This window comes from Nasonia vitripennis, chromosome 4, assembly GCF_009193385.2.
Source record: "Nasonia vitripennis strain AsymCx chromosome 4, Nvit_psr_1.1, whole genome shotgun sequence".
In the NCBI taxonomy this organism is placed as follows: domain Eukaryota; kingdom Metazoa; phylum Arthropoda; class Insecta; order Hymenoptera; family Pteromalidae; genus Nasonia; species Nasonia vitripennis.
The window spans coordinates 29,861,812-29,881,313 of NC_045760.1; the positions used below are offsets into that span (position 1 = coordinate 29,861,812).

Here is a 19,502-nt window from a genome sequence, read left to right on the forward strand (position 1 = left end):
GCGCGTGATTTCTGAGTAATTTTTTCCACTCTACTGTCTGCATGCATGTAAAATTATGTTCCAACAACGAATCGTGTTTACTCAGCTGTTCAATTTTCAAGTTTTAAAATGAGATTAGTCTATTTGCTCGACGATTTCTCGTGTATGCGTTTTTGTTATTGAGTATTTGAAGCTCATTTTTTTCGAAAACCGATCATTCTGATCATTGATTCCGCAAGTATCAATAATTGAAAATGAACTCCAAAATCGCTTTGGTGCTCTTTGCAGCCGTCGTTGCTCTAGCTGTAGCTGACGGTACACTTATACGATGATTTTATTTTTGCATAAAAATTAAAGTCAGTGTTTTAATCTATCCATGTGTTTTTTACAGACTACCCCGAAGGTCATGTTTCTGGATATGCTCGAGAATTAGACGACTGTCTTTTCACTTGCACAGAAAAATACGGCAAAAACGGTAAGTCAATTGAAAACATTTGCTTAAAAAGTTATGCATAAATATATACAAAATTTTATTTGATAATGAATTTGCAGGATACAAAAAGACGTACCCTCCAAAAGAGAATGAATGTAAACTGTCTTGTGAGGGTAAGAATAGAAAAATCAATGCATTTTTTTTAAATTGTTGAATAATAAAAATTTATGAATTTTTTTTTTTTATCATTTACAGAAGCTTTCTCGGCCGAATATGGTAATACTTATATGAATCATTAAACGTCCGACCTTGGACTTTTACGACTTCCAATATCTACGAACAATAAAAATATTACATTTTATTTTAAATTCTAGGTTCTTACGGTTTTTACCCAGAGAAGCAAAACGAGTGCCGCCAAAGATGTGATGGTAAAAACTAATTCTACTTCAATTGACGTTTAATGAAAATTTACGAAAGATATATTTTACACGCCGACACATTTCCACTCTTCTCGTCGATTATTTTTACTGCACAGGGTAAAGTGTAACATTTTTCATCGATCTTGTTTCAGAGATTTACGGCGGAAGCTACCCCCAAAAGAATCCCGAGTGTCGCCAAAGATGTGGAGGTATAGTTTTGTTTTACTCATATTTTTCAGAATTAAAATGGTTATTACAAAGCATAGATTAAACGTCGTAATTTTTCTTATTTCAGAACTTTACGGCTACAGACATTAATTTAAAGAAGACGGACAAAAACATATTTAGTAAATCATTGGCTTCACATGCTTTTAACTTAGTATCATTTCATTATTAATGTGCCTAATTTTCGAAATAAAAATAATTATTTTCAAATAAAATGAATAATTTTTAATTGGCTTGATCCCGTGGCATTTACTCTTCAATATTAAAATAGTAAAAGATTTTAATTTTAAAATTATTATTATTATTAAAGTCAAAGACTTGAGTTAAATTGAGTTATAATAAATGAAAGAACAGAAATAGAGTGAGTATTTACATTTTTATTCGTATCAACAGTTTACAGAAGTAACGTCAAAACTACAAAAACCATTTGCGAACTTTGAAAAATGACCACACGATCTTAGGTGGAAAAATGAAAATTTTTTAACGCTCATTTTTATGACAAATATATAGTAAAAAGTACGAAAAAAACGCTTACAATGAAAAACAGAAATTCAAGATTTACACTCACTTGCGAGTTGCAATTCAATATGATAAAAAAATAAATCAAATATTACTAAAAAAAAATTTAAAAAGACAGGGTTTTACCCATATAAAAAAAAATCAACAGTCGGAATTGTTATCAAGCCTTCTAATCACTTTCTTGTATTCGTCTTCTAAAGCTTTGAATTCCTTATCAAGAGTCTGAATACGTTGTTCTTTAATTGAGAGGGAAGAAACACCCGGTCGGTTTTCGTTTGACTTGAATGCCGCCTCTAGTTTTTTCAAATTTCCCTCTCTCCTGTACGGTATGTTGAGTCTCTTTTTAACATCCAAACGATAGTCACGATATTCAGATTCGTTTGATACATCCGTCACTCGTAATCTCAGAATTTCATATATTCTGCGAGATTGTTTCTACGGACGAATTTAAAAAAATGTTTACAACATATTGCTAGAATCAAAGAAATTTTAGTTACTTAAAGCATATTCTTACCTTATTTATTTTAAACTTTTCTCGAGCCTCGTTTGCCATGCTTTTGTTGAAACCTTGAACAAGATTGTCCTTTGAGAAGCTAGGTAATGTACGGCAATTCATAGCATCCACATAATCCCTCAAGCGTTGAAAATCTTCAGAAGGGTCTTCCACTAAAAATAATTAATTTTTGTAGAGTTCTGTTTAAAAAAAAAAGATAAAATGCTTAATGAAAACTTGTTATACCTGTTATATCTTTGACTTCAGAACGACTTATATATTCACGATAAATTGCCCTCAATAAGTGACTTCCAAGTCCTATCCCTTGAAATGGTGGTAAAATTAAAACTTGAGCTATCCGGGGTCTTGTAAGGTTGGGATAAGCATAATACTGATATACAGTTGCAAAACCAACTGTAGCATAACGAACAGAGTCATCTTCATCTGTATACCTTTCAAACCTATAAACATTTTAATTATCAATGTTAATTATTGTCTTTTTTACTTTGTATGACAATGCAGCATATGTAAATTCATACATGTTAAAATAATGCCATTGGTCGTCATCAATATCAATAAAATTTGCAGCATCAATATACCATAACAAAAATGTTTGCAAACGTTGATGGTATTCTTTAAATTTTTTGTTGCTCATGTCAGCTTTGTACACTTCAAAATGTCTAACTAAACCATCATCTGAACAATTATATGATAAAATGAGTAAAAATCATACTATACATACAGTTATACATGCATAATTGCTCAACTCACCATCTACAGAAAAGGAATATATATTTTCTCCAGCTGGTATAAAAGCTTTATCTTTAGAAAGTGATTTGACGAATGAATCAATATTATCATGTACATCAGGTGCTAGCTTTTCAGCTACTTTGGACAAGACTTCATCAGGTTTTACATCTTGACACACAAGTTTGTTTACTTTTTCAGAATAAGTCATACCCAAATAAGTTTCCAAACTACCAGCTGTATAATACAATTTTACTTGAAGGTCCTTGTATCCAAATATGGTTTCACTAAAACACGATGACAAATTATTTAGGTATTAATTACTTATGAAACAAACCAATATCATTATAAATATATGGAATATTTACCTATCTCCAAATACTTGATGTGACATCTCTGGTTTGAAGGTGGTTTCATCGTCGTCCAAATCTTCAACTTTACGAACAAATTTGAATTCAAGAGCATCATTGCTACTAATGACAAACGGTTTTAAGCGAGCTGCTACTGCTTCTTCCATGATGCTAAAAAATATATTTTTATTAGCACGAATTTAAACTTAGCTCTACACTATCCATAATAGTAATACAAAAATCAATGTGAACTCTTTGAATCAACAGATTTGTTTGACCTTGAAATTGTTACTAATATTTACAACTCTTAGACTTTATCCTCGTACGTAAATACGATTGCTAGTGATTTTGACAAACCGTAAATAAGAAATGAACATTCAATAATCAAAATTAAAGTTGAAATTCATTATCAGTTACAATAAGCGAAATCTTACGCGAAAATTCGTTGAATTATAACCTTAAAGACTAATAAAATGATATTTGATTTCAACAACTCAATTTCTAGGATTCGTTGCGTCATTAAACAAGAACAATTAAATACAAGGTTAAAGTACTTACTTCGATAAAACCAGCCGACAGTTAACCGTTTTTCAAGAGAACGCCTAAGTATATTTGTTTGAAACGTGATCAGAAACGTTGTTCGCGCCAAATGTGCGGTTCCGAAAATAGAATAATAAATATATATATAATATGTACGAATCGCGACCGCGAGAAATTTTTGCCAAATTTACATGTAAACTTGTCCACGATTTTACTGGGATATTCAGCCGGTTGGTTGATATTGGACAAAAATGAGCTCAAGCGCTACAGAGTAGGAGGAGATAAGGACAGCTGATCCTCGTCGAAGTGAGGACAGAAAATATAGTAATACTTTTCCTCAGTATTCTATAATCTATATTCTCTGACAACATACCGACGCCGCGACTGCCGAGGAGGTTATGTCCAGCGTTATATATGGGTTATTCCTTCGGTTATCCCCTTGTTTAACCTAAACGAATATGTGAAATTGACAACATTATAAACAGACAATACTCGAAGAATTGAGTATAAATGTTAGAGTAAAATTATAAGTCAAAGGCAGTACGAAGAGGATATCAAGATATCTGGAATTCTGGTTATAACGACAGGTAACTAGATAAAAAAATGGCAAACAGAACAGTAAAAGACGCCAAATCCATTAGGGGTACAAATCCTCAGTATTTGGTGGAGAAGATCATAAGATCCAGAATATACGACAGTAAATATTGGAAGGAGGAATGTTTTGCTTTAACTGCAGAACTTTTGGTCGACAAGGCCATGGAATTAAGGTATTTATCACATTAGTCAAGAACGTAAACAGAATTCCAATAACTTAATTTATCTTTTTGGTATATAACATAATGAATTGAACGTTTTGCAGGTTTATAGGTGGCGTATTTGGCGGAAACATAAAACCCACACCGTTTCTCTGTCTTATATTAAAGATGCTGCAAATACAGCCAGAAAAAGATATCATCGTTGAGTTTATCAAAAACGAAGAATTTAAGTATGTCAGAGCCCTTGGTGCATTTTACATGCGACTGACAGGTACCTCACTAGACTGCTATCGTTACTTGGAACCACTTTTGAACGATTACCGAAAACTGAGAAAGCAGAACAGGCAAGGTCAGTTTGAAATAATTCACGTAGATGAATTTATTGATGACCTCCTAAGGGCAGAAAGATGTTGCGATATCATCCTGCCAAGAATTCAAAAGAGACACGTTCTCGAGGAAAATAATGAATTAGGTATGAGAACAAATAACTTTTACGCATGATATATTATATTACACTTCAAACAAAATTTTAAACTCTTTATTCATTCTTTCAGAGCCCAGGGTATCCGCTCTAGAAGATGATATAGACGAGAATTTGGAAAGTTCGGAAGATGAAGAAATAGCTCCGATAATTGAACGTAAAAGAGTAGATGATTACAAGAGAGATAGAGAACGGGAAAAGAGGCATTCTCGAAATGACAAGGATAAAGCTAGATCAAGAAGTAGATCTAGAGACAGACGGGACAGAGATCGGTATAGATCACACGAGAACAGACGATCTCGTAATGACAAAAAATACCGCGATAGATCTAGAAGCAGATCTCGAGATAGAAGGGACCGAAGAAGAGACCGTGATAGGCCCAGACATTAAAACAATTGCTTGCAATAGCAGTTTTTCACAACAAGAAATATTTTCTACTTGACAAACTTTGTAAAGCCCTATGGTGAAGTTTTTCGTGTGTATTGTATTGTACTATCTAGTACTTTATGGAAAGTCAGAACGTGTATATAAATACGAACTTTAAATAATAAAACAGATCTTTTGGAAATTAAGTTTAATTAATACATATACTTCTTTCTTCTTATAATTATTTACAATATAATAATGATCATCAGTTCGCGTTACAAATTGATTCTCAAAAACTCACCACTGCATTCTGTTTTTACAAATTACAATTTGTACAGCACATTCGTCACAATCTATATCTTTTAACAACATTATAAACAACGTTTCTAGAGAACAATACATATTCTACTAGGGAATGCAGTCTGCTTGATTTTTATATACTTAAAAAAATATATTACACAGATGAAAGAAAATGTATGCTTTCTTAAACTGCAGTAAGAAATTAAAATATAATTTATGAAAGCGAATCGAGTCATGTAATAACTATATTTAAAACGTTGGAGAATTCAAAATAAATAATCTTTCATCCTCTTTTTTTATCCACTTAATAAGTTTACCTATTGAATTGATTGCGTCTGTCTTGGTCACCAATGGTTCAAAAGTGACATACAATTCAAACCCGGATGTCACCTGCAAAGTGGAAATAAAAGTTGTAAATATATGACGAACTTCGTAAGAATTTGTTTATTTCTGTAATTTTGTTATACCCATGCTAGCATAGTCTCCTTATCTAGTTGTTGAAAGATCAGTTTCAACGGTCGACTGGGAGAATGCAGTCTGTGATGCAAACATTGATAGCACCCAAGTAACCTGCAACACAAACGTTTTTATAAAATTGTGAATTTTAATAAACTTTTTCGATTAAAAAAAGCTATTTGCCTCTGAATCTCTTCATCTGTAGTATAAGGTGGCTGAAATCCTGGACTCCAGAATTGAGCAGTGCTGTTACATTTGTACAAAACATGCCTCATCTCTGGCAACCCAATCTCAGCAATAGTTATGGAAGCTTTATTCATAGATTCGTTTATCGCTTCCAAACAATTTGTTCGTCTTAATTTTTCCACAATTTTCTGAAAAAAGTAATTTGTCATGTGTATATGTGACAATTTTTCAATAAACTAAAAATAAAGAAAATGTATAAGATAGTGTACCTGCTTGGCTTCAGAAAGAGTAAAGAAAACGTCCCTATCCACAGTCAGCAGCAACAAACAAGCTTGACAATCTTCTGCTAAATAAGACACGTGTGCATGCATAAAGCCATTAGAGTCAAATTTTGGCAAACAAATTGGTGTCCAACTTTCCGCAGTTTTGAAGGATTCTGAACTATCTACTAAATTAAGAATCAAATGGAGATCAGCTGGATGTATGTAAAACTTCTTCATTCTAACTAACGTGATTAATTGATTATTCGCTAAGAGTATTGCAAAGACCAAATTCTGAAAACAAAGCGGAAATGCATTGTCACACATGTAATCACTTTGAAAATTGTCATTAATTGTAGATTTAATATAAAATCAATACCTTTATTTTCCCGCATGTTTGTACAATCGTCTGCGTTATCGCGTCTCGCATAGCAGGCAAAAGAGGTAGACATTTGACAGCGCCTAAGAAAAACGCTGGTTCTCTATCCATGAAATTTAACAAATGGTCTATAAGCCTTTCACTGCCCGTCAATAATCGTCTCAGATCAAAATTTCTCCTCTGCTCGTACACTCTTGTCAATTGAGATTGCGTTAATACGGACAGAATTTGATTATATACATAGCTGCAAACAGGGTAAATTTTTACATTCTTTTTGATCATCGCTAATACACAATACTATAGCTGTTCATCTTCTACTTACGACAACTGCAGCACTAATTGCGGTACGCTCTCAAGAGTCTTTGAAACAGTCACCAGAATAAGTGGCCCCCTTGCAATGAACACAAAATTTGTGTCTCCAGCGTGTACAGATCGAATCATGTCGTTACCAGCTTGAACAAACGACACGAGAGCCTGCATGACTCCCATGACTGTGACTAGTTTGTCTTCCGAACTGTACCTAGAGTATATCGGCTTTCCAGCTTGACTCAGTACGAAAATGTGCTTCTTCTGGGCAAGCCAGGTTTTACATCTCAACGGGTCCGCATCCAAGTTATTCAGTCCAAACTGTTGAGACAGATCGTCCTGAAATGAAACCAATCGTTCTCAGTTGAATAAGCTATCGTATGATAACAAAGAGCTCGTGCATAGCTAATTCCGAAGAAAACCTTGACATTCAGACACAGCGTTATAATTATAACTCGAGCCACAACAAGCGAATATGGAAAAAACCAATTAATAATCCTCACCATATCACTGTTGTCCAGAGAGGCGGATTTCTCGAGGTCGGTGTCGGAGGGTGTTTTGGGCGGATCCGATTGAATGTCGGGGATGATACCGGGCTTGATGGTCTCGAACTCGTCGAAGCTGTCCTCGGTGAGGAGCATCGTCTCGGCGGAGGCTCCGGGTTCGACCCCCGGCTCGACGATCGCCTCCTCCTCCGTTGCTCCGCTGCTGCTGGCCATCGTGTTATGTACACACGCGATATATAGTACGGGATGAAGATAGACGATATAGAGATCCTTAGAGATATAAGGTTGTATGTCTGTTTGTATATAGTTTTATATAGGAGTAGTCGGAGATGAGCTCGTCGCCATGACGGCAGCAGGAGATATTACGCGGATGAGACTGCTGATGGTCAACGTCCGACGTCTTGTGTTATGTTCTTTGCCGCCGCCATCGAGCGACTCGAGCAGCTGATTTTTCGCATCGCACACTACCACGCATATATATATATATATATATATATATATATATATATATATATATATATATATATATATATATATATATATATATGATGGGCGGTCGTGCTTGTTTACCGCCTGAATTTCGAATGACGCAGTGCTTTTGTTGCATACAAAGCACTGTGCGGGAAGGTAATTGTTGAACGTTTTTTTCCAGGATTTTATTATGGCAGTATGGTTATTATTATATAAATAATTTAATTTTTCGTTACGCGAGATTTATTGAAAAGCAATAATATATAATAAGTGTACTAAATATTATATATATATATATATAATATTTGAACGTTTTTTTCCAGGATTTTATTATGGCAGTATGGTTATTATTATATAAATAATTTAATTTTTCGTTACGCGAGATTTATTGAAAAGCAATAATATATAATAAGTGTACTAAATATTATATATATATATATATATCTATTTATTTATCTATATACAAAAAAATTTTGTCCCGTTTTCGTTATTTTCAACAAATTAATGCTACCCATGATTTTTACATATCGTGTGTCCAAACGCATGTAAAAAACTTGGTCTGTTGGATGTGCCCTCAAAATTGTAAGATCTCGATTTTTCGACCGATTTACAATCAATAATTATTTAGCAAAATTAAGAAGTATTAAAAGCTCCGTGACCAGAAGGTGGGACAAGATTGCGGCTATATACTCTTGTAAAAATATCAGTATGGTATACTTCAGTCACGCAGTCTACTCGCGTCGTTCGAGCGTAGTAGAGCTTTTATTTGTTTTCGCGCGCCGCGCTCGAGAGTTAAAAATATATGTTATAAGCCAGCGCCGATTTTTCGGTGCTTCTTTTTGAGCTTTCGCTCAGCGCTTCGACAGACTACGTGAAAGTGAAAAAAAAGTTTATTATGCGCTGAGCTTGTATACGGAGGTTTGATTATTTTTGTTCTTTTTTTTTTGTTTTTTTGCTCTTTGAATTCTTCGACGGAGCTTTTATTCTCGCTTCATGCTTTCGAATCGTTCCACAAACCCCAAACTCTACAGGCTTGTATATATAGGTCAGAACAAATGATGCGAAATATCAATAGTCGCCGTTATGTTTACGGTTTTGATGAAAAGCGCGTCAATGGCGTGTATAAATATAGCATAGCAGCATTAGAGCCGTCAGCGCGAAAGCTCGAGTTAACGGACTCGAGGGTGGTTTATTCCACAGTAGTCGCGCTTTTCTAAATTATATAAATAGACTTTGACAAAGGACGCGCTCGCGAGCGTCTGCTCTCTGTCTGAGCCGAACACGTTCTCTCTTATACTTCCAGACACTCGACGAGTGACGTATGTATAGCTATATGTATATATATACGGATAGTCAACGACGACATGATAATAATAATAATAATAGTGAGACAATGGGCGCGCGCGCGGACAACTCAATTCGCGGCTAATTGACGCTAATTTTCATATTGGAGGGATTTTTTATCTTTTTGATTGATCGATTGATGAGATGCAGCGTAATTAGGTTGACGGCTGCGGAGGAGGAGATTTTAAGCTTCTCGTGATGTTTGCGAAAATCTTTTCTTTAGTATGGAAAAGAAAATTCAATCCAATACATAGTTTCGAATTCATAGCCAGTGTGCCAAAATTATATAAACTATCCAATGCTTCTTGTTTATCGGAAAATCTACTACCATTAATAAAAGCTCATTCAACGTTCGTTCCACAAAGGCGAATGCCAAATAGCTGCCAAAACAAACTTATGAGAGAAAAGTTTTCGGCCAGCATTAACGTTCGAAAATGTCTACCAGCACATAACACCCATATCTGTATAATTTAAAAAAAAAGCTCCGCAAGCTCACACGAATGTTGCTGCTAAATCCGCGATAAAAAGATCCGCAAGCTCGTCTCTCTCTTCGCTCTTTCTCTCTCTTTGCGTCATATTAATACCTATCCCCTTGCGCGCGCACAGCTCCGCCGGCGAAGAGAAAATAAATCCGACGGTTCCGCGCGCGCCTCGTCAGCGGGCGATGCAGCGTGTGCTGAGCTTCCAAATGGGCCGGGGCTTCGGCGAGTCCAGCGAGTACGTCTCGAAGCGCATGTGCTTCTCCTTTCTCTTCAGCGTCGGATTCCTATGTCTTCTCGGTGGTTTTCTGCTCGGCCGTTTCGCCACCGATCAGACCATCAAGATGCGCGAACGGCGCATCCTCGACGATCTGGCCGGTAACGGGCTGCTCGTTACCAAGGATCTACAGCTCCAGATAGTCGATCTACTCAACGCCAGTGTCTTCCATGAGAACTACACGATGTAGGTTTGCATTACTTCATTTTTTTTTTTTTTTTCAATCTTTTATGAGAGGAGATGCTGAGAATGGGATGGGTATAGAGCTTGCAAGCTTACGGCCGATTTTCAGGAAAACACTCGAATATCAATATGATTTTGAGCTTCGGCCAAGAGCAGCGCGAAAATGCGGGTCATGGATAATCAAAACAAACGGGCTGACGATTGGGATTTTCACGTCGATTCGAAAAATAATCGACCCTGTTAATATTCGATTTGATCAACAGGGACGCAAGCGTGGAAACTTTACGGAAACAGGGCGTCGAGAGGCTGCGCGACGTCTTCGCGGACTTGAGCATTTTTCGACTGAACGTCAACGAGACGGAGACCAGCCTCGTCGCAACTATCTGCGGCACAGTGGAGCAAGGTGATGATTAATAATTTTAAACAAACAATTTTGCTATTTCCGATCCACCACCTCAAAGAGAATAAACGATTGATCAAAACATTTAGACAGATACGTGGTTTTATCGGCGAGTGGCGAAGGCTTTGATGTCGCCATTAAACTGGCCCAGATTCTCGATAATATTTACCGTACCAAAGGCTGGGAACCAAAGAGAACATTGATATTCTGCGTTTTCTACGGCTCCACCGACTACTGCGGCAAGAGATTTTTGAATCGCGTCAAACCCGACATCGCAGCTTACATAGCCGTTCACGGAAATGCTGCTAGAGGTTTTTTTTTTTTATTGTGATGAGATGCGTGAACTATAATTAGTTTGAATAACGATTTTTTTTTTTAAGGAACGGAAGATATCGTCGTTTCCGGGTCGGGTATGGTTCAGGCGACGATACTGGATGCGCTGAACGAGATCAAATTTTACCATCGACTGGACAACTCGTTCAAGGCGAAACAATCGCCGAACTCACTTCCAAGACTGAATCTTGACGTGCCTCACGCTGTGCTGTCGTTTGTAGTGAGTATCGAGAGGTGATTATTCTTTGGACGAAGTTTGTAATTATATATTTTTGTCAGAATCCGAGTTCGAATCTGACTACGGAGGAGGTGGAGCTGAATCAGAAGATTCTGGCTCAAATCGTCGCGCTGTCTATGTATCGTTTCTCGGAGGAGATTTTCTTCCAATGGGAGCCAAACTACTTCAACGAGATCATGAGCAAAGCTCTAGGTTTGATCAAGAGTGAAGAACTCAAGGAGACCAAGGGTAAGAATTACGAGCTTCTGTGCAAGGTGGAATAATTGCTAAGAGAGCATTGTTCGTTTCAGACCATCTCAATCAAACGGTTGCAATGTTCAACCATAGTTTGGTGGAATTCAACCAGAAACTGAAGGACACATACGTTTTGAAGTAAGTGAAAATTGGAGAATTCATTGTCACAAGCAATTTATGATTTGCTTTTTGTATTTCAGTGCTGTGGATGTACGCATGATGAACGATAGACTACTGGATCTGGATCGTGCATTGCTCTGTTCTGACACAAAATTACGCTCCATAACTGACTTTGTGCAGTTCATGAGGTTTCCGCACGAACCTGCTCACACTGTCAAAATGGATTTGAACAACATAATCGACTGCTACAAGGCAGCCACAGAAATCATACTGGAGCAAGCGTACTGCAGGAGGATATTCAAAGACCTTGTAGAATTCTAGTATATATGCAATGTGATTGAAACCATGTGATCTGTAAGCTATTTGTATATTGTTATTTGTTTATTATTTAATCTTGTTTTAAAAAATACTTTCCAATACAACAGTCTCTCGGCGTCACACTATATTCACAGCACCAATTTTGGACTTCCAACCTCGTATAAATCATAATAAATATATATTTATATATTATGTGTGTGTATATTATACATACATAGAATGCTTCGTCATTTTCAAGCTTAGAGCTATAAATATACGTCGTAACTTCAATGTACACTCGCAGCACCATATCTGATCTCTCGCTCGAACTGTTCTGCTTTCAAAGTGCCGTCTATAGACTGGCAGTCTGGATTAAACACGGAATACGCACTGACTTCTCCCTTCTTCTTTGGCCCGGACCTGGTGTTGAAGTAGATAAATACCAGTACAGAGATCACAAAATACACAGCTCCAAATTGAACTTGAACAGCGATAATGTACAGCGTAGCCCACAGCATGAAGTAGAGAAAGCACATAGTCCTACTGCAGAACGGACTGGGCGGAGGTGTCAAGTCTATGCTCTCTTCCGATATGATGCTCTCCAGGTCATCCTTGTCCTGCAATCTTTCGTTTTCTCATTTAACAGTAATCGAGCACGATTCTTTCTTACTACTATGTATACACCGTATATAACTTTTTATAACAAAAGCCTACTGCGAAAAATAGAATAAAAAAACTACAACTATTAAAAAACACTTGCGTATTTGTATTATCTCTCCATAAAACTAATTTCTTTTTTATATAAAAGGCAGCAAGTGCGAAAAAAAGTTAACCTCACATCAAGTGCAGCAGCAGCAGTAGCAGGCGAACTTCGCTGCCAGGACAGTGCCTCCTTGATCGTATTTTTCGCGGCCTCCACCATGGCCTCCCTTCGCTTCTTGTTACGATACGCGTAGAGTTTGGCTTCCATTTAGCAGTGAATTCGTAACATTTTCCCCAGTCCCAACACCTGTTGATGACAATTAGAATAATAACAGATGCTGCGATAGATATTTATACACTGTTGAACGCATCAGACCGAAACACGCACAAGTAGCTTAGCGAAAAGCCCGCGAGGTGGAGCTCCACGCGGGAAGTTTGAATTCTTCGATCTTCGATTGTCAAAGGTTAAGGTGATTTAGTAAACGTTGCGTCGCTTATTACGGTTGGAAAATAAACATGAAGTTATTGGAACAGTACGAGGAACTTGTCGAGCGTAGCGCATCCGAGATGTCGTACGCCTGGAAGGGCAGCCTCGTCGTGACTTACTTCCTGAGCGCAGTGTCCAGCTACACCTCTATTATATTGTTTTACACGTTTTGGGTTAAGATTCCATATCCGTTGGATTTTCCCATTTAAGCTAATTTTTCTAATCGCGATTAAGTCAACAAAATTGCATTGCTTTCAGTACGACGTGTGCGGAAGTCACTGTCTCTTCTGGGCGGAAGTCGAGCTGCGACCGACGTTTTCGTCCAATGCAACTTTAGAAAATAACGCGACGAATTACGACTGGACTAAGGACGTTCTCGTCGCATATCATTCTCAAAAGCATTGTAACTGGTTTATATTCGCTTGTATGCTGTCATGCCTCTTTGCCATCACTTTGCTCATGATGTTCTCCATTTGTGGAAAGGGCGGCTATGACAGGAGCTTGCAAGTTTATTTTCTGCGTTCATATTTACGTTTATCAGTCTGGTATAAATTCCTTTATGTTTAATAATTTTTTAAAGATTCACAGCACCCTGGAGAATCGTCATGCCTGCGCAAGTTGGCAGTTTGAGCATGATGCTCGTGACGATGTCCGCTGCGCACGAGTTCAGCCACGGTTATTTCCACTTTAGCAAGAACCTTCATCAGTTTGCTCATCGGATTTTGCAAAGCACAAACAAAACGTTCCGATACAACCAGTGAGTTTGTACTGCACACGAGAACTGACTAGATTGATTTTATTTTAAATTTATCTCGTTATAGTCCCTGCGAAGCTTTTCAAACCTTCATCGACAGCCACAACATTTATCACTATGACTCTTGCGGTATTCATATGATGATAAAAGTGAGATGATTGTACAAAAAAAAAAAAAAAATAATGATTGAATTTATATTTCATAAATGATTATACAGTGATTTCGAATGTAGGTTTCATCTTGGATGATGACGTGGAGTTGGATAGGAAGTTTCGTCATTCTGTGTTTGCGTGTATTGACGTCCGCCGATTTCAACCTGATGAAAGTAAAAGTTTACGAGATTCCAAAAAATAAGTCCGAAAGACTGAAAATTTTCGAAAAGTTAAGAGAAGGCAGAGCCAGCATCGACACGCAGCCAAGGGACGATAAAAGATCGCTGAAAGTGAAAGTACTTTAGATTGTAAACCGAATAACAGTATTTTAATGTGAAACACGTATTACTCTATCTATTTTCATTCGAAAGCTGCGATATCCTTCTGTCATCCGAAATAATCTTGGACTTGACGCTCTCGGAGCGTTTTTTCAATCTAGCTATTTCTCTGAGGTCCGATTCCATTTTGTGAAGCAGAAAAGGCTTGTCCAGAAGACCTATCTCTTCTCGAAGCTTCGTTATCTCTTTGAACAAGTTTGTTCGTTTCTCGGCAAGCTCGACAGCTTTGCAATGCTCGATTTTATTTTCACATTCTAGACGGTTCAGGCCTTCCGATTTGTTCCTTACTTTCTCCCTGTAAAGCTCGAACTCTTCGTCGACGTGTCTGATAGTCTGAAATAAAACAAATATTATCGTTCAAACTTATGAAAACAGTCGGACACATCCATGAAAAAAAAAACGAAAAATACCGCAGCCTGAGCCAGATTCCTCCTACCGATCTTCACCGTGTTTTCCCTCTGCTCCTCGCACTTCTCCCCGTAAACCTGTTTCTTTTTCCTCAGACTCTCGTAGTCCACCATGGAGAACCCAGGTCCAAGATTATCCAACTCTTTGAGCTTAGTTTGCAGTTTTTCCAACCGATAGTGCAGCTTCACGTGGTCCAACCGGATCTTGGCGATGTCTACCGATCGCTTCCTCTGAGACTCGATTAACCGATCGATTTCGTCGTGCCAGAGCTTCCTCTGAAGATTTCCCGGTCGGATTTTTCTGGCTGTTGTCAGCTCACGCGTGAAGAGCTTCTCGCGAAGCTCATGGTGGATGGATTCCAGTGCCGAGTAACTTTCATCGAGACTTTGCAAGCTCGACTCGAGAGACTCCTTTCTCACCGTGAGGTCCTCGACTATCTCTGTGTAATTTTCCAGTGAGATTTGGTATCTGTAAAAGTCGGTGGAAAAAATAAAGTTATTTATAATTGATAAAATGCTCGATCTTTGTATTATAATTAAAGATTTCGCAACACAAAAATAAACTAGAATTTACTGATTCAATCCGGATTTTCGCGAGAAGGCGCGGATCAAAGCCTTTTACTATATCGCTAGCGAGATCGTTACGTGACGTGGCGTGACTTTTGGAAAATCGCGAGTATATTTATAGTATAGTAGCCCCTAATCAGAAAGATAACAATAAAAAAAATTTTCTGACCGAACGTCTTCGAAGACCAGCGCTTCGTCGAACTTGTCGAGAGCGTTCGCCAAAGACGGTGAGTTGCGCAGGACGTTGATGTAATTTTTGTGGAGAAATTTGTTCTTCACCATCTGGACCCTGAAATCGTTTCGCAACTCTCCCAATTTAGCGACGATTTCGTTTCGCTCATCGTCGGTCAGGGCATCGTACCGAAACCTTATCGCGTCGTAGTCGATCGCCGGACGATCGGTATCTTCGAAATCGTTGTAGCTTTCTTCCTCGACGTGGTGATCGATGCTTTCGGCGTCAAAAAAATCTTGCCGATCTTCGATTTCTGCTTCGTCATCGCGACTGTTTACGTCCTCCTCAAGTTCATGGGACGACGCGTCGGCTTCGGTAAAAATGGTATCAGAAGCGTCTTCTTCGTCGTTTGCGTCAGGCTTATCTGCAAAACGTTAGCAAAAGATTAATAAAAATACTACGAGTTAAGTAAGCGAGAGATAGGAAAAGTTGCTTTCTCACTGTCGTCCAGAAGGTCAAGGGTTGAATCGTCATTGTTGGGCGTTGGGTCCATGGGTCGATTTTGTTGACGAAGCTTTGTTGTACTCGCTGATTTTTGGTGTTCAAAACACGGTTAAGACAGAGGAGAGACCAGGAAAGCTGACGAGCGGATATAAACAATGACAAACAATTTTACGCGAGTCTTATCGCCGTTCGTAATGCGGTAGTAGATAGATGTTAGATTCCGCAAATTCTTGCGTTGATGTAGATTATGACCTGTTAAAGTTATGCGTGATTTGTTTTTTTTTATGAATTTCTAACTTTTGTCAAAAACTAAAAATTTTTCAGGTAAAAGAGTGTTCGGAAAACAAATTTGTATGTATTATTCAAAAACTCAAAGTTTATTCTTCTCCTCTTACAATGAACACAACAGTGAAAGTTGCATGAAATGAAAAAAAAAAAAATAAAAATGAAATCGTCAACAATTGTTAATAATAAAAATGGAATCCCAGTATCATCAAAATTTCACGAGTTAACATTAGCATCGACGAATCGAGTAGCCATAGTGGCTTGCATATTGACATTCCTGCCTCGAAGCACGAGGTTCTGGCAGTGCGAGTGATGGGTATCCTTGGCAGGTTCATCGTCAGCCGCCCTGAGTTGAGCGAGGAACATGCGTCTGGGCCTGGTGGATAGATTGAGATATGATCCATGCAGTAGGAGGTACGAAAAGATGACGATTTCCCCTCGTTTGGCAGTGACGGGTGTGGCACCAGAGATGGGGAAACGCTCGGGGTCGACGTAGTAGTACTTCTCGTTGATCTCGTTAACGATTTTCTTCTCGGGCAGCGGGCCGAGCTTGTGACTGCCTGGATAGACGCAGAGTCCACCGTTCTCGGGCGTGGTGTCGTCCAGATGCACGAACACGGCCATCATAGTGTGCTTCTTAAAAGGGAAGTAAGGGTAGTCCTGGTGCATGAGGTAAGGAGCCCCTTTCTCTGGTGGTTTGATGTGCGCCTTCGTGTGGTGAAGAAGAACGTCCGGACTGGACATGAGATCCTCGATGGCATCAAGGAGTTTGGGATGCATGATCAGACGCGTGAAGACGGCGCTGTGCATTTGCAAGTTGTGGATGGATTTTACCTGTGAAAGAAGTATGAATTTATCAGAGTTTGCGACGAGATATAATTCAAGAATTATTGAAGGATATACTCACGGTGTAGTTTATGTTGTTGGCTGCTTTCTTCATGTCATCTCCTTCCCAAGCTGCCTCGAGTCCATCCATGTTTGCCTGCTGCTTACGGTTGAAGAGGTCATCGTATTCGTTGGATATTTCGTTCATCTCCTGCTCGGAGAAAACTCCTGACAGTTTGATGAATCCATTCTCTTTGTAGAACTCCTTCTGCTCTGGAGTGAGGAACTTGAGTTTACCCATGATACTGTTCGCTGCTGTGCTCTTCTCCGTTCGAGGAATGTGGAGGAACTGAATTAATTGTCTTCCTACACGAGTTTTAATACTGATCCCCGGGAGAAAAAATTTCGACGATACAGTTTATTGATTGTACAATCATGCTGACGTGATTGAAAAAAATTTGTAGACTGAGGGAAAAATACTAATTCATGATGTTTTTTCATAAATTATTATTCACACATGCTTGTGCATTAACTACTTAATGTCATGGTAAGTACCAGCCGTTATTTTTTCTAAATGTTTACTCTCTCTTCCTCTAAGATAATCTAAATAAAGATCACGAGTGGAAACCTTGTAAGTGATGACCTTTTGTAGATCACTTGTTTAAAGCAAAGTTTAAGCTGATTAAGCTAATCAGTGTTGGGATGTTATCTCATAAAGTTGTCACTATCAGTTTTCCGAATTGTAGTGCGAGTCAGTCCCAACTTTGTCTAATAACTAAATTTAAAAGTCTTTAAACAAAAATTAAATTAAATTTTATAATCTCAAAAACTAAACCGATTAAGTACTTTATTCTAAAGTATTGATGAAAGTAATACATGCTTTATTTAACTGTTTATCTAACTCTTTAACAAATATATAGCGAATAGTCTAAATATTGCAAGTATCAAAAGTTTTACTAAGATGTACAAAAATTTAACTTATTTTATAAATTTAAATCCTTTAAAAACTTCCTTCGATTGATACCATAGATAAGGTAGATTAGATTCATTATTGCGCGATTTTTTCATTTTACTATGATCTGTGAAACTATGCCTGGTCCTGAATTCTCCTTCTCTTAATCTACTCTTGAACAGATTATTCCAAGGTATATGTTGCCCCATATTAATGTGACGCCCTGCTGACACCTCAAAGCTATCATTATAAACATAAAAATTTGGACGCATCCTTTTGCATTCACAATTCAATGTTTGATTTTCATCGTAATTCAATCTTATGTTCAAGCAGGCCATATTTCTCGAGGGCAGAGCAAATTGTGGTTTAAGTATAAAAAATTCAGAAGTCTTGTTTGGATCTCTTTTTTGAACAAGCACAAAAGTGTTGGTAGGAAGAAGGGGCGTAGATAGTTCTTCTTGGAATTCAGAGCATTCAAGAATTGACCTGAAAATAGTTAAAACAAAGTTACAAAATGTTGTTGAAATGAATTACAATCCTATAAAGTTAAACACAGTAAAATATATACTTCATAACAGTCATCAATGGTTTACGATGAGGATGCAGCCTTGGAATGTGTGTCTTGTTCAAAATATTAGGCAATTCCAACTTGATGCACAATTTTGGTGAAACAATTGTAGCTCCAATCACAATCAAGACTTCTTTAACATCGCATTCATCACGATTTAATTCATGAACTAAATGATCAGATATAGAGCTCAGAGTGTTGATTAATTTGTTCATGGATGAGTAATTGCGATCAGTCGGCTTTGTACTGGCATAGAGCTTGATCAAGGTATCACCAGAAAATGGAATCTGCTGCTTCTGGTACATGATATACTTAATTATTTCAATAACCAATTGAGAACAGGATTGCGCTGTTAATGGCTCTTCCAAGTCCACAGAAATGTTGGATTCAACTTTTTTAACGCTTTTAAACATTTTGAACACGTTTGTTTAAGTCTGTATGTGCCTAAGAGAGACTATACAAGAATTTAATCTAAATGTAAACAATTCTTTTCGAAGAACTGCTTGCTTATACGTGAGATGTAAAAATAACACTCCCAGAAATTCTATCAACCGTTGACCATTTTTCAAAAATAGTTAAATTACTGCTAATTGCCAATTACATGGTTTATTCATGCCAAACTAACCCTAATCTAATCTAATCATCAGCAACTCAACAAGTTCTAACCGAAATGCCGAAAGAGGAATTTTTGGACGCGTGATCAAAACACACCA

General features: G+C 37.6%; 8 protein-coding genes across 13 annotated transcripts; 4 read left to right on the forward strand and 4 right to left on the reverse strand.

The window, feature by feature from the left end:
- Positions 1-93: 93 nt before the first annotated feature.
- On the forward strand, positions 94-1,271 carry LOC100123223. Its single transcript, XM_001606782.5, has 7 exons — positions 94-294; positions 371-454; positions 532-585; positions 668-688; positions 787-840; positions 984-1,040; positions 1,127-1,271. The coding sequence occupies exons 1-7, from the start codon at positions 234-236 to the stop codon at positions 1,147-1,149; spliced, it is 354 nt and encodes a 117-aa protein (XP_001606832.1). The 5' UTR covers positions 94-233; the 3' UTR covers positions 1,150-1,271.
- A 142-nt stretch (positions 1,272-1,413) lies between these two features.
- LOC100123213 (histone acetyltransferase type B catalytic subunit) lies at positions 1,414-3,863 on the reverse strand. The gene is made up of 7 exons (XM_031930832.1): positions 3,724-3,863; positions 3,184-3,336; positions 2,840-3,102; positions 2,608-2,764; positions 2,315-2,529; positions 2,090-2,241; positions 1,414-2,010 (listed from the first exon to the last, which is right to left on the reverse strand). Exons 2-7 carry the CDS (start codon positions 3,330-3,332, stop codon positions 1,717-1,719), a joined length of 1,230 nt encoding a protein of 409 aa, XP_031786692.1. The 5' UTR covers positions 3,333-3,336; positions 3,724-3,863; the 3' UTR covers positions 1,414-1,716.
- A 161-nt stretch (positions 3,864-4,024) lies between these two features.
- Positions 4,025-5,513, forward strand: LOC100123204 (pre-mRNA-splicing factor 38A). Its single transcript, XM_001606766.6, has 3 exons — positions 4,025-4,472; positions 4,565-4,932; positions 5,015-5,513. The coding sequence occupies exons 1-3, from the start codon at positions 4,309-4,311 to the stop codon at positions 5,329-5,331; spliced, it is 849 nt and encodes a 282-aa protein (XP_001606816.2). The 5' UTR covers positions 4,025-4,308; the 3' UTR covers positions 5,332-5,513.
- Positions 5,501-8,179, reverse strand: LOC100123196 (vacuolar fusion protein MON1 homolog A). Its single transcript, XM_001606756.6, has 7 exons — positions 7,698-8,179; positions 7,211-7,533; positions 6,889-7,132; positions 6,519-6,803; positions 6,247-6,437; positions 6,075-6,177; positions 5,501-5,997 (listed from the first exon to the last, which is right to left on the reverse strand). Exons 1-7 carry the CDS (start codon positions 7,911-7,913, stop codon positions 5,857-5,859), a joined length of 1,503 nt encoding a protein of 500 aa, XP_001606806.1. The 5' UTR covers positions 7,914-8,179; the 3' UTR covers positions 5,501-5,856.
- Positions 8,180-8,273: 94 nt separating this feature from the next.
- Positions 8,274-12,524, forward strand: LOC100679547. Of its 3 annotated transcripts, XM_032599301.1 has the most exons (9): positions 8,274-9,089; positions 10,122-10,457; positions 10,718-10,857; positions 10,944-11,165; positions 11,235-11,407; positions 11,467-11,653; positions 11,716-11,797; positions 11,860-12,133; positions 12,205-12,524. In XM_032599301.1, exons 2-8 carry the CDS (start codon positions 10,180-10,182, stop codon positions 12,098-12,100), a joined length of 1,323 nt encoding a protein of 440 aa, XP_032455192.1. In that variant the 5' UTR covers positions 8,274-9,089; positions 10,122-10,179; the 3' UTR covers positions 12,101-12,133; positions 12,205-12,524. The 3 variants fall into 3 exon arrangements, with proteins under 3 accessions (XP_032455192.1, XP_032455191.1, XP_016845443.1); XM_032599300.1 differs by having other exon boundaries at positions 8,274-10,457; positions 12,205-12,289; XM_016989954.3 differs by having other exon boundaries at positions 11,860-12,224.
- On the reverse strand, positions 12,140-13,305 carry LOC100114723 (SAYSvFN domain-containing protein 1). 2 transcript variants are annotated; one of them, XM_001607673.5, is made up of 2 exons: positions 12,915-13,305; positions 12,140-12,693 (listed from the first exon to the last, which is right to left on the reverse strand). In XM_001607673.5, the coding sequence occupies exons 1-2, from the start codon at positions 13,044-13,046 to the stop codon at positions 12,364-12,366; spliced, it is 462 nt and encodes a 153-aa protein (XP_001607723.1). In that variant the 5' UTR covers positions 13,047-13,305; the 3' UTR covers positions 12,140-12,363. The 2 variants fall into 2 exon arrangements, with proteins under 2 accessions (XP_001607723.1, XP_016845445.1); XM_016989956.3 differs by having other exon boundaries at positions 12,142-12,700; positions 12,910-13,305.
- LOC103317750 lies at positions 13,297-14,510 on the forward strand. Its single transcript, XM_008216637.3, has 5 exons — positions 13,297-13,438; positions 13,524-13,768; positions 13,846-14,022; positions 14,087-14,168; positions 14,252-14,510. The coding sequence occupies exons 1-5, from the start codon at positions 13,346-13,348 to the stop codon at positions 14,474-14,476; spliced, it is 822 nt and encodes a 273-aa protein (XP_008214859.2). The 5' UTR covers positions 13,297-13,345; the 3' UTR covers positions 14,477-14,510.
- A 2,003-nt stretch (positions 14,511-16,513) lies between these two features.
- LOC100679455 (probable alpha-ketoglutarate-dependent hypophosphite dioxygenase) lies at positions 16,514-19,501 on the reverse strand. 3 transcript variants are annotated; one of them, XR_004344881.1, is made up of 3 exons: positions 18,790-19,499; positions 17,352-18,707; positions 16,514-17,278 (listed from the first exon to the last, which is right to left on the reverse strand). XR_004344881.1 is itself a non-coding variant. In XM_001606723.6 (3 exons), the coding sequence occupies exons 2-3, from the start codon at positions 17,568-17,570 to the stop codon at positions 16,661-16,663; spliced, it is 837 nt and encodes a 278-aa protein (XP_001606773.3). In that variant the 5' UTR covers positions 17,571-18,707; positions 18,790-19,501; the 3' UTR covers positions 16,514-16,660. The 3 variants fall into 3 exon arrangements, 2 of the variants coding, with proteins under 2 accessions (XP_001606773.3, XP_003428196.1); XM_001606723.6 differs by having other exon boundaries at positions 18,790-19,501; XM_003428148.5 differs by lacking the exon at positions 16,514-17,278 and having other exon boundaries at positions 17,351-18,707.
- Position 19,502: the final 1 nt, after the last annotated feature.

Excerpts from the sequence above, each read along its gene's own strand:
- LOC100123223 (XM_001606782.5), top strand. The coding sequence starts at position 234 with ATGAACTCCAAAATCGCTTTGGTGCTCTTTGCAGCCGTCGTTGCTCTA. Across the intron at positions 586-667 it reads ATGTAAACTGTCTTGTGAGG|AAGCTTTCTCGGCCGAATAT; the intron begins GTAAGAATAGAA and ends TATCATTTACAG. Across the intron at positions 689-786 it reads AGCTTTCTCGGCCGAATATG|GTTCTTACGGTTTTTACCCA; the intron begins GTAATACTTATA and ends TTTAAATTCTAG.
- LOC100123213 (XM_031930832.1), bottom strand. The coding sequence starts at position 3,332 with ATGGAAGAAGCAGTAGCAGCTCGCTTAAAACCGTTTGTCATTAGTAGC. Across the intron at positions 3,103-3,183 it reads CATCAAGTATTTGGAGATAG|TGAAACCATATTTGGATACA; the intron begins GTAAATATTCCA and ends ATCGTGTTTTAG. Across the intron at positions 2,765-2,839 it reads ATATTCCTTTTCTGTAGATG|ATGATGGTTTAGTTAGACAT; the intron begins GTGAGTTGAGCA and ends ATAATTGTTCAG.
- LOC100123204 (XM_001606766.6), top strand. The coding sequence starts at position 4,309 with ATGGCAAACAGAACAGTAAAAGACGCCAAATCCATTAGGGGTACAAAT. Across the intron at positions 4,473-4,564 it reads GACAAGGCCATGGAATTAAG|GTTTATAGGTGGCGTATTTG; the intron begins GTATTTATCACA and ends AACGTTTTGCAG. Across the intron at positions 4,933-5,014 it reads CGAGGAAAATAATGAATTAG|AGCCCAGGGTATCCGCTCTA; the intron begins GTATGAGAACAA and ends TCATTCTTTCAG.
- LOC100123196 (XM_001606756.6), bottom strand. The coding sequence starts at position 7,913 with ATGGCCAGCAGCAGCGGAGCAACGGAGGAGGAGGCGATCGTCGAGCCG. Across the intron at positions 7,534-7,697 it reads CTCTGGACAACAGTGATATG|GACGATCTGTCTCAACAGTT; the intron begins GTGAGGATTATT and ends GTTTCATTTCAG. Across the intron at positions 6,178-6,246 it reads ACAGATGAAGAGATTCAGAG|GTTACTTGGGTGCTATCAAT; the intron begins GCAAATAGCTTT and ends TTTGTGTTGCAG.
- LOC100679547 (XM_032599301.1), top strand. The coding sequence starts at position 10,180 with ATGCAGCGTGTGCTGAGCTTCCAAATGGGCCGGGGCTTCGGCGAGTCC. Across the intron at positions 10,858-10,943 it reads CTGCGGCACAGTGGAGCAAG|ACAGATACGTGGTTTTATCG; the intron begins GTGATGATTAAT and ends CAAAACATTTAG. Across the intron at positions 11,408-11,466 it reads ACGCTGTGCTGTCGTTTGTA|AATCCGAGTTCGAATCTGAC; the intron begins GTGAGTATCGAG and ends TATTTTTGTCAG.
- LOC100114723 (XM_016989956.3), bottom strand. The coding sequence starts at position 13,046 with ATGGAAGCCAAACTCTACGCGTATCGTAACAAGAAGCGAAGGGAGGCC. Across the intron at positions 12,701-12,909 it reads GCTGCTGCACTTGATGTGAG|ATTGCAGGACAAGGATGACC; the intron begins GTTAACTTTTTT and ends AGAAAACGAAAG.
- LOC103317750 (XM_008216637.3), top strand. The coding sequence starts at position 13,346 with ATGTCGTACGCCTGGAAGGGCAGCCTCGTCGTGACTTACTTCCTGAGC. Across the intron at positions 13,439-13,523 it reads TATTGTTTTACACGTTTTGG|TACGACGTGTGCGGAAGTCA; the intron begins GTTAAGATTCCA and ends CATTGCTTTCAG. Across the intron at positions 13,769-13,845 it reads GGCGGCTATGACAGGAGCTT|ATTCACAGCACCCTGGAGAA; the intron begins GCAAGTTTATTT and ends AATTTTTTAAAG.
- LOC100679455 (XM_003428148.5), bottom strand. The coding sequence starts at position 19,202 with ATGTTTAAAAGCGTTAAAAAAGTTGAATCCAACATTTCTGTGGACTTG. Across the intron at positions 18,708-18,789 it reads CCATTGATGACTGTTATGAA|GTCAATTCTTGAATGCTCTG; the intron begins GTATATATTTTA and ends AACTATTTTCAG.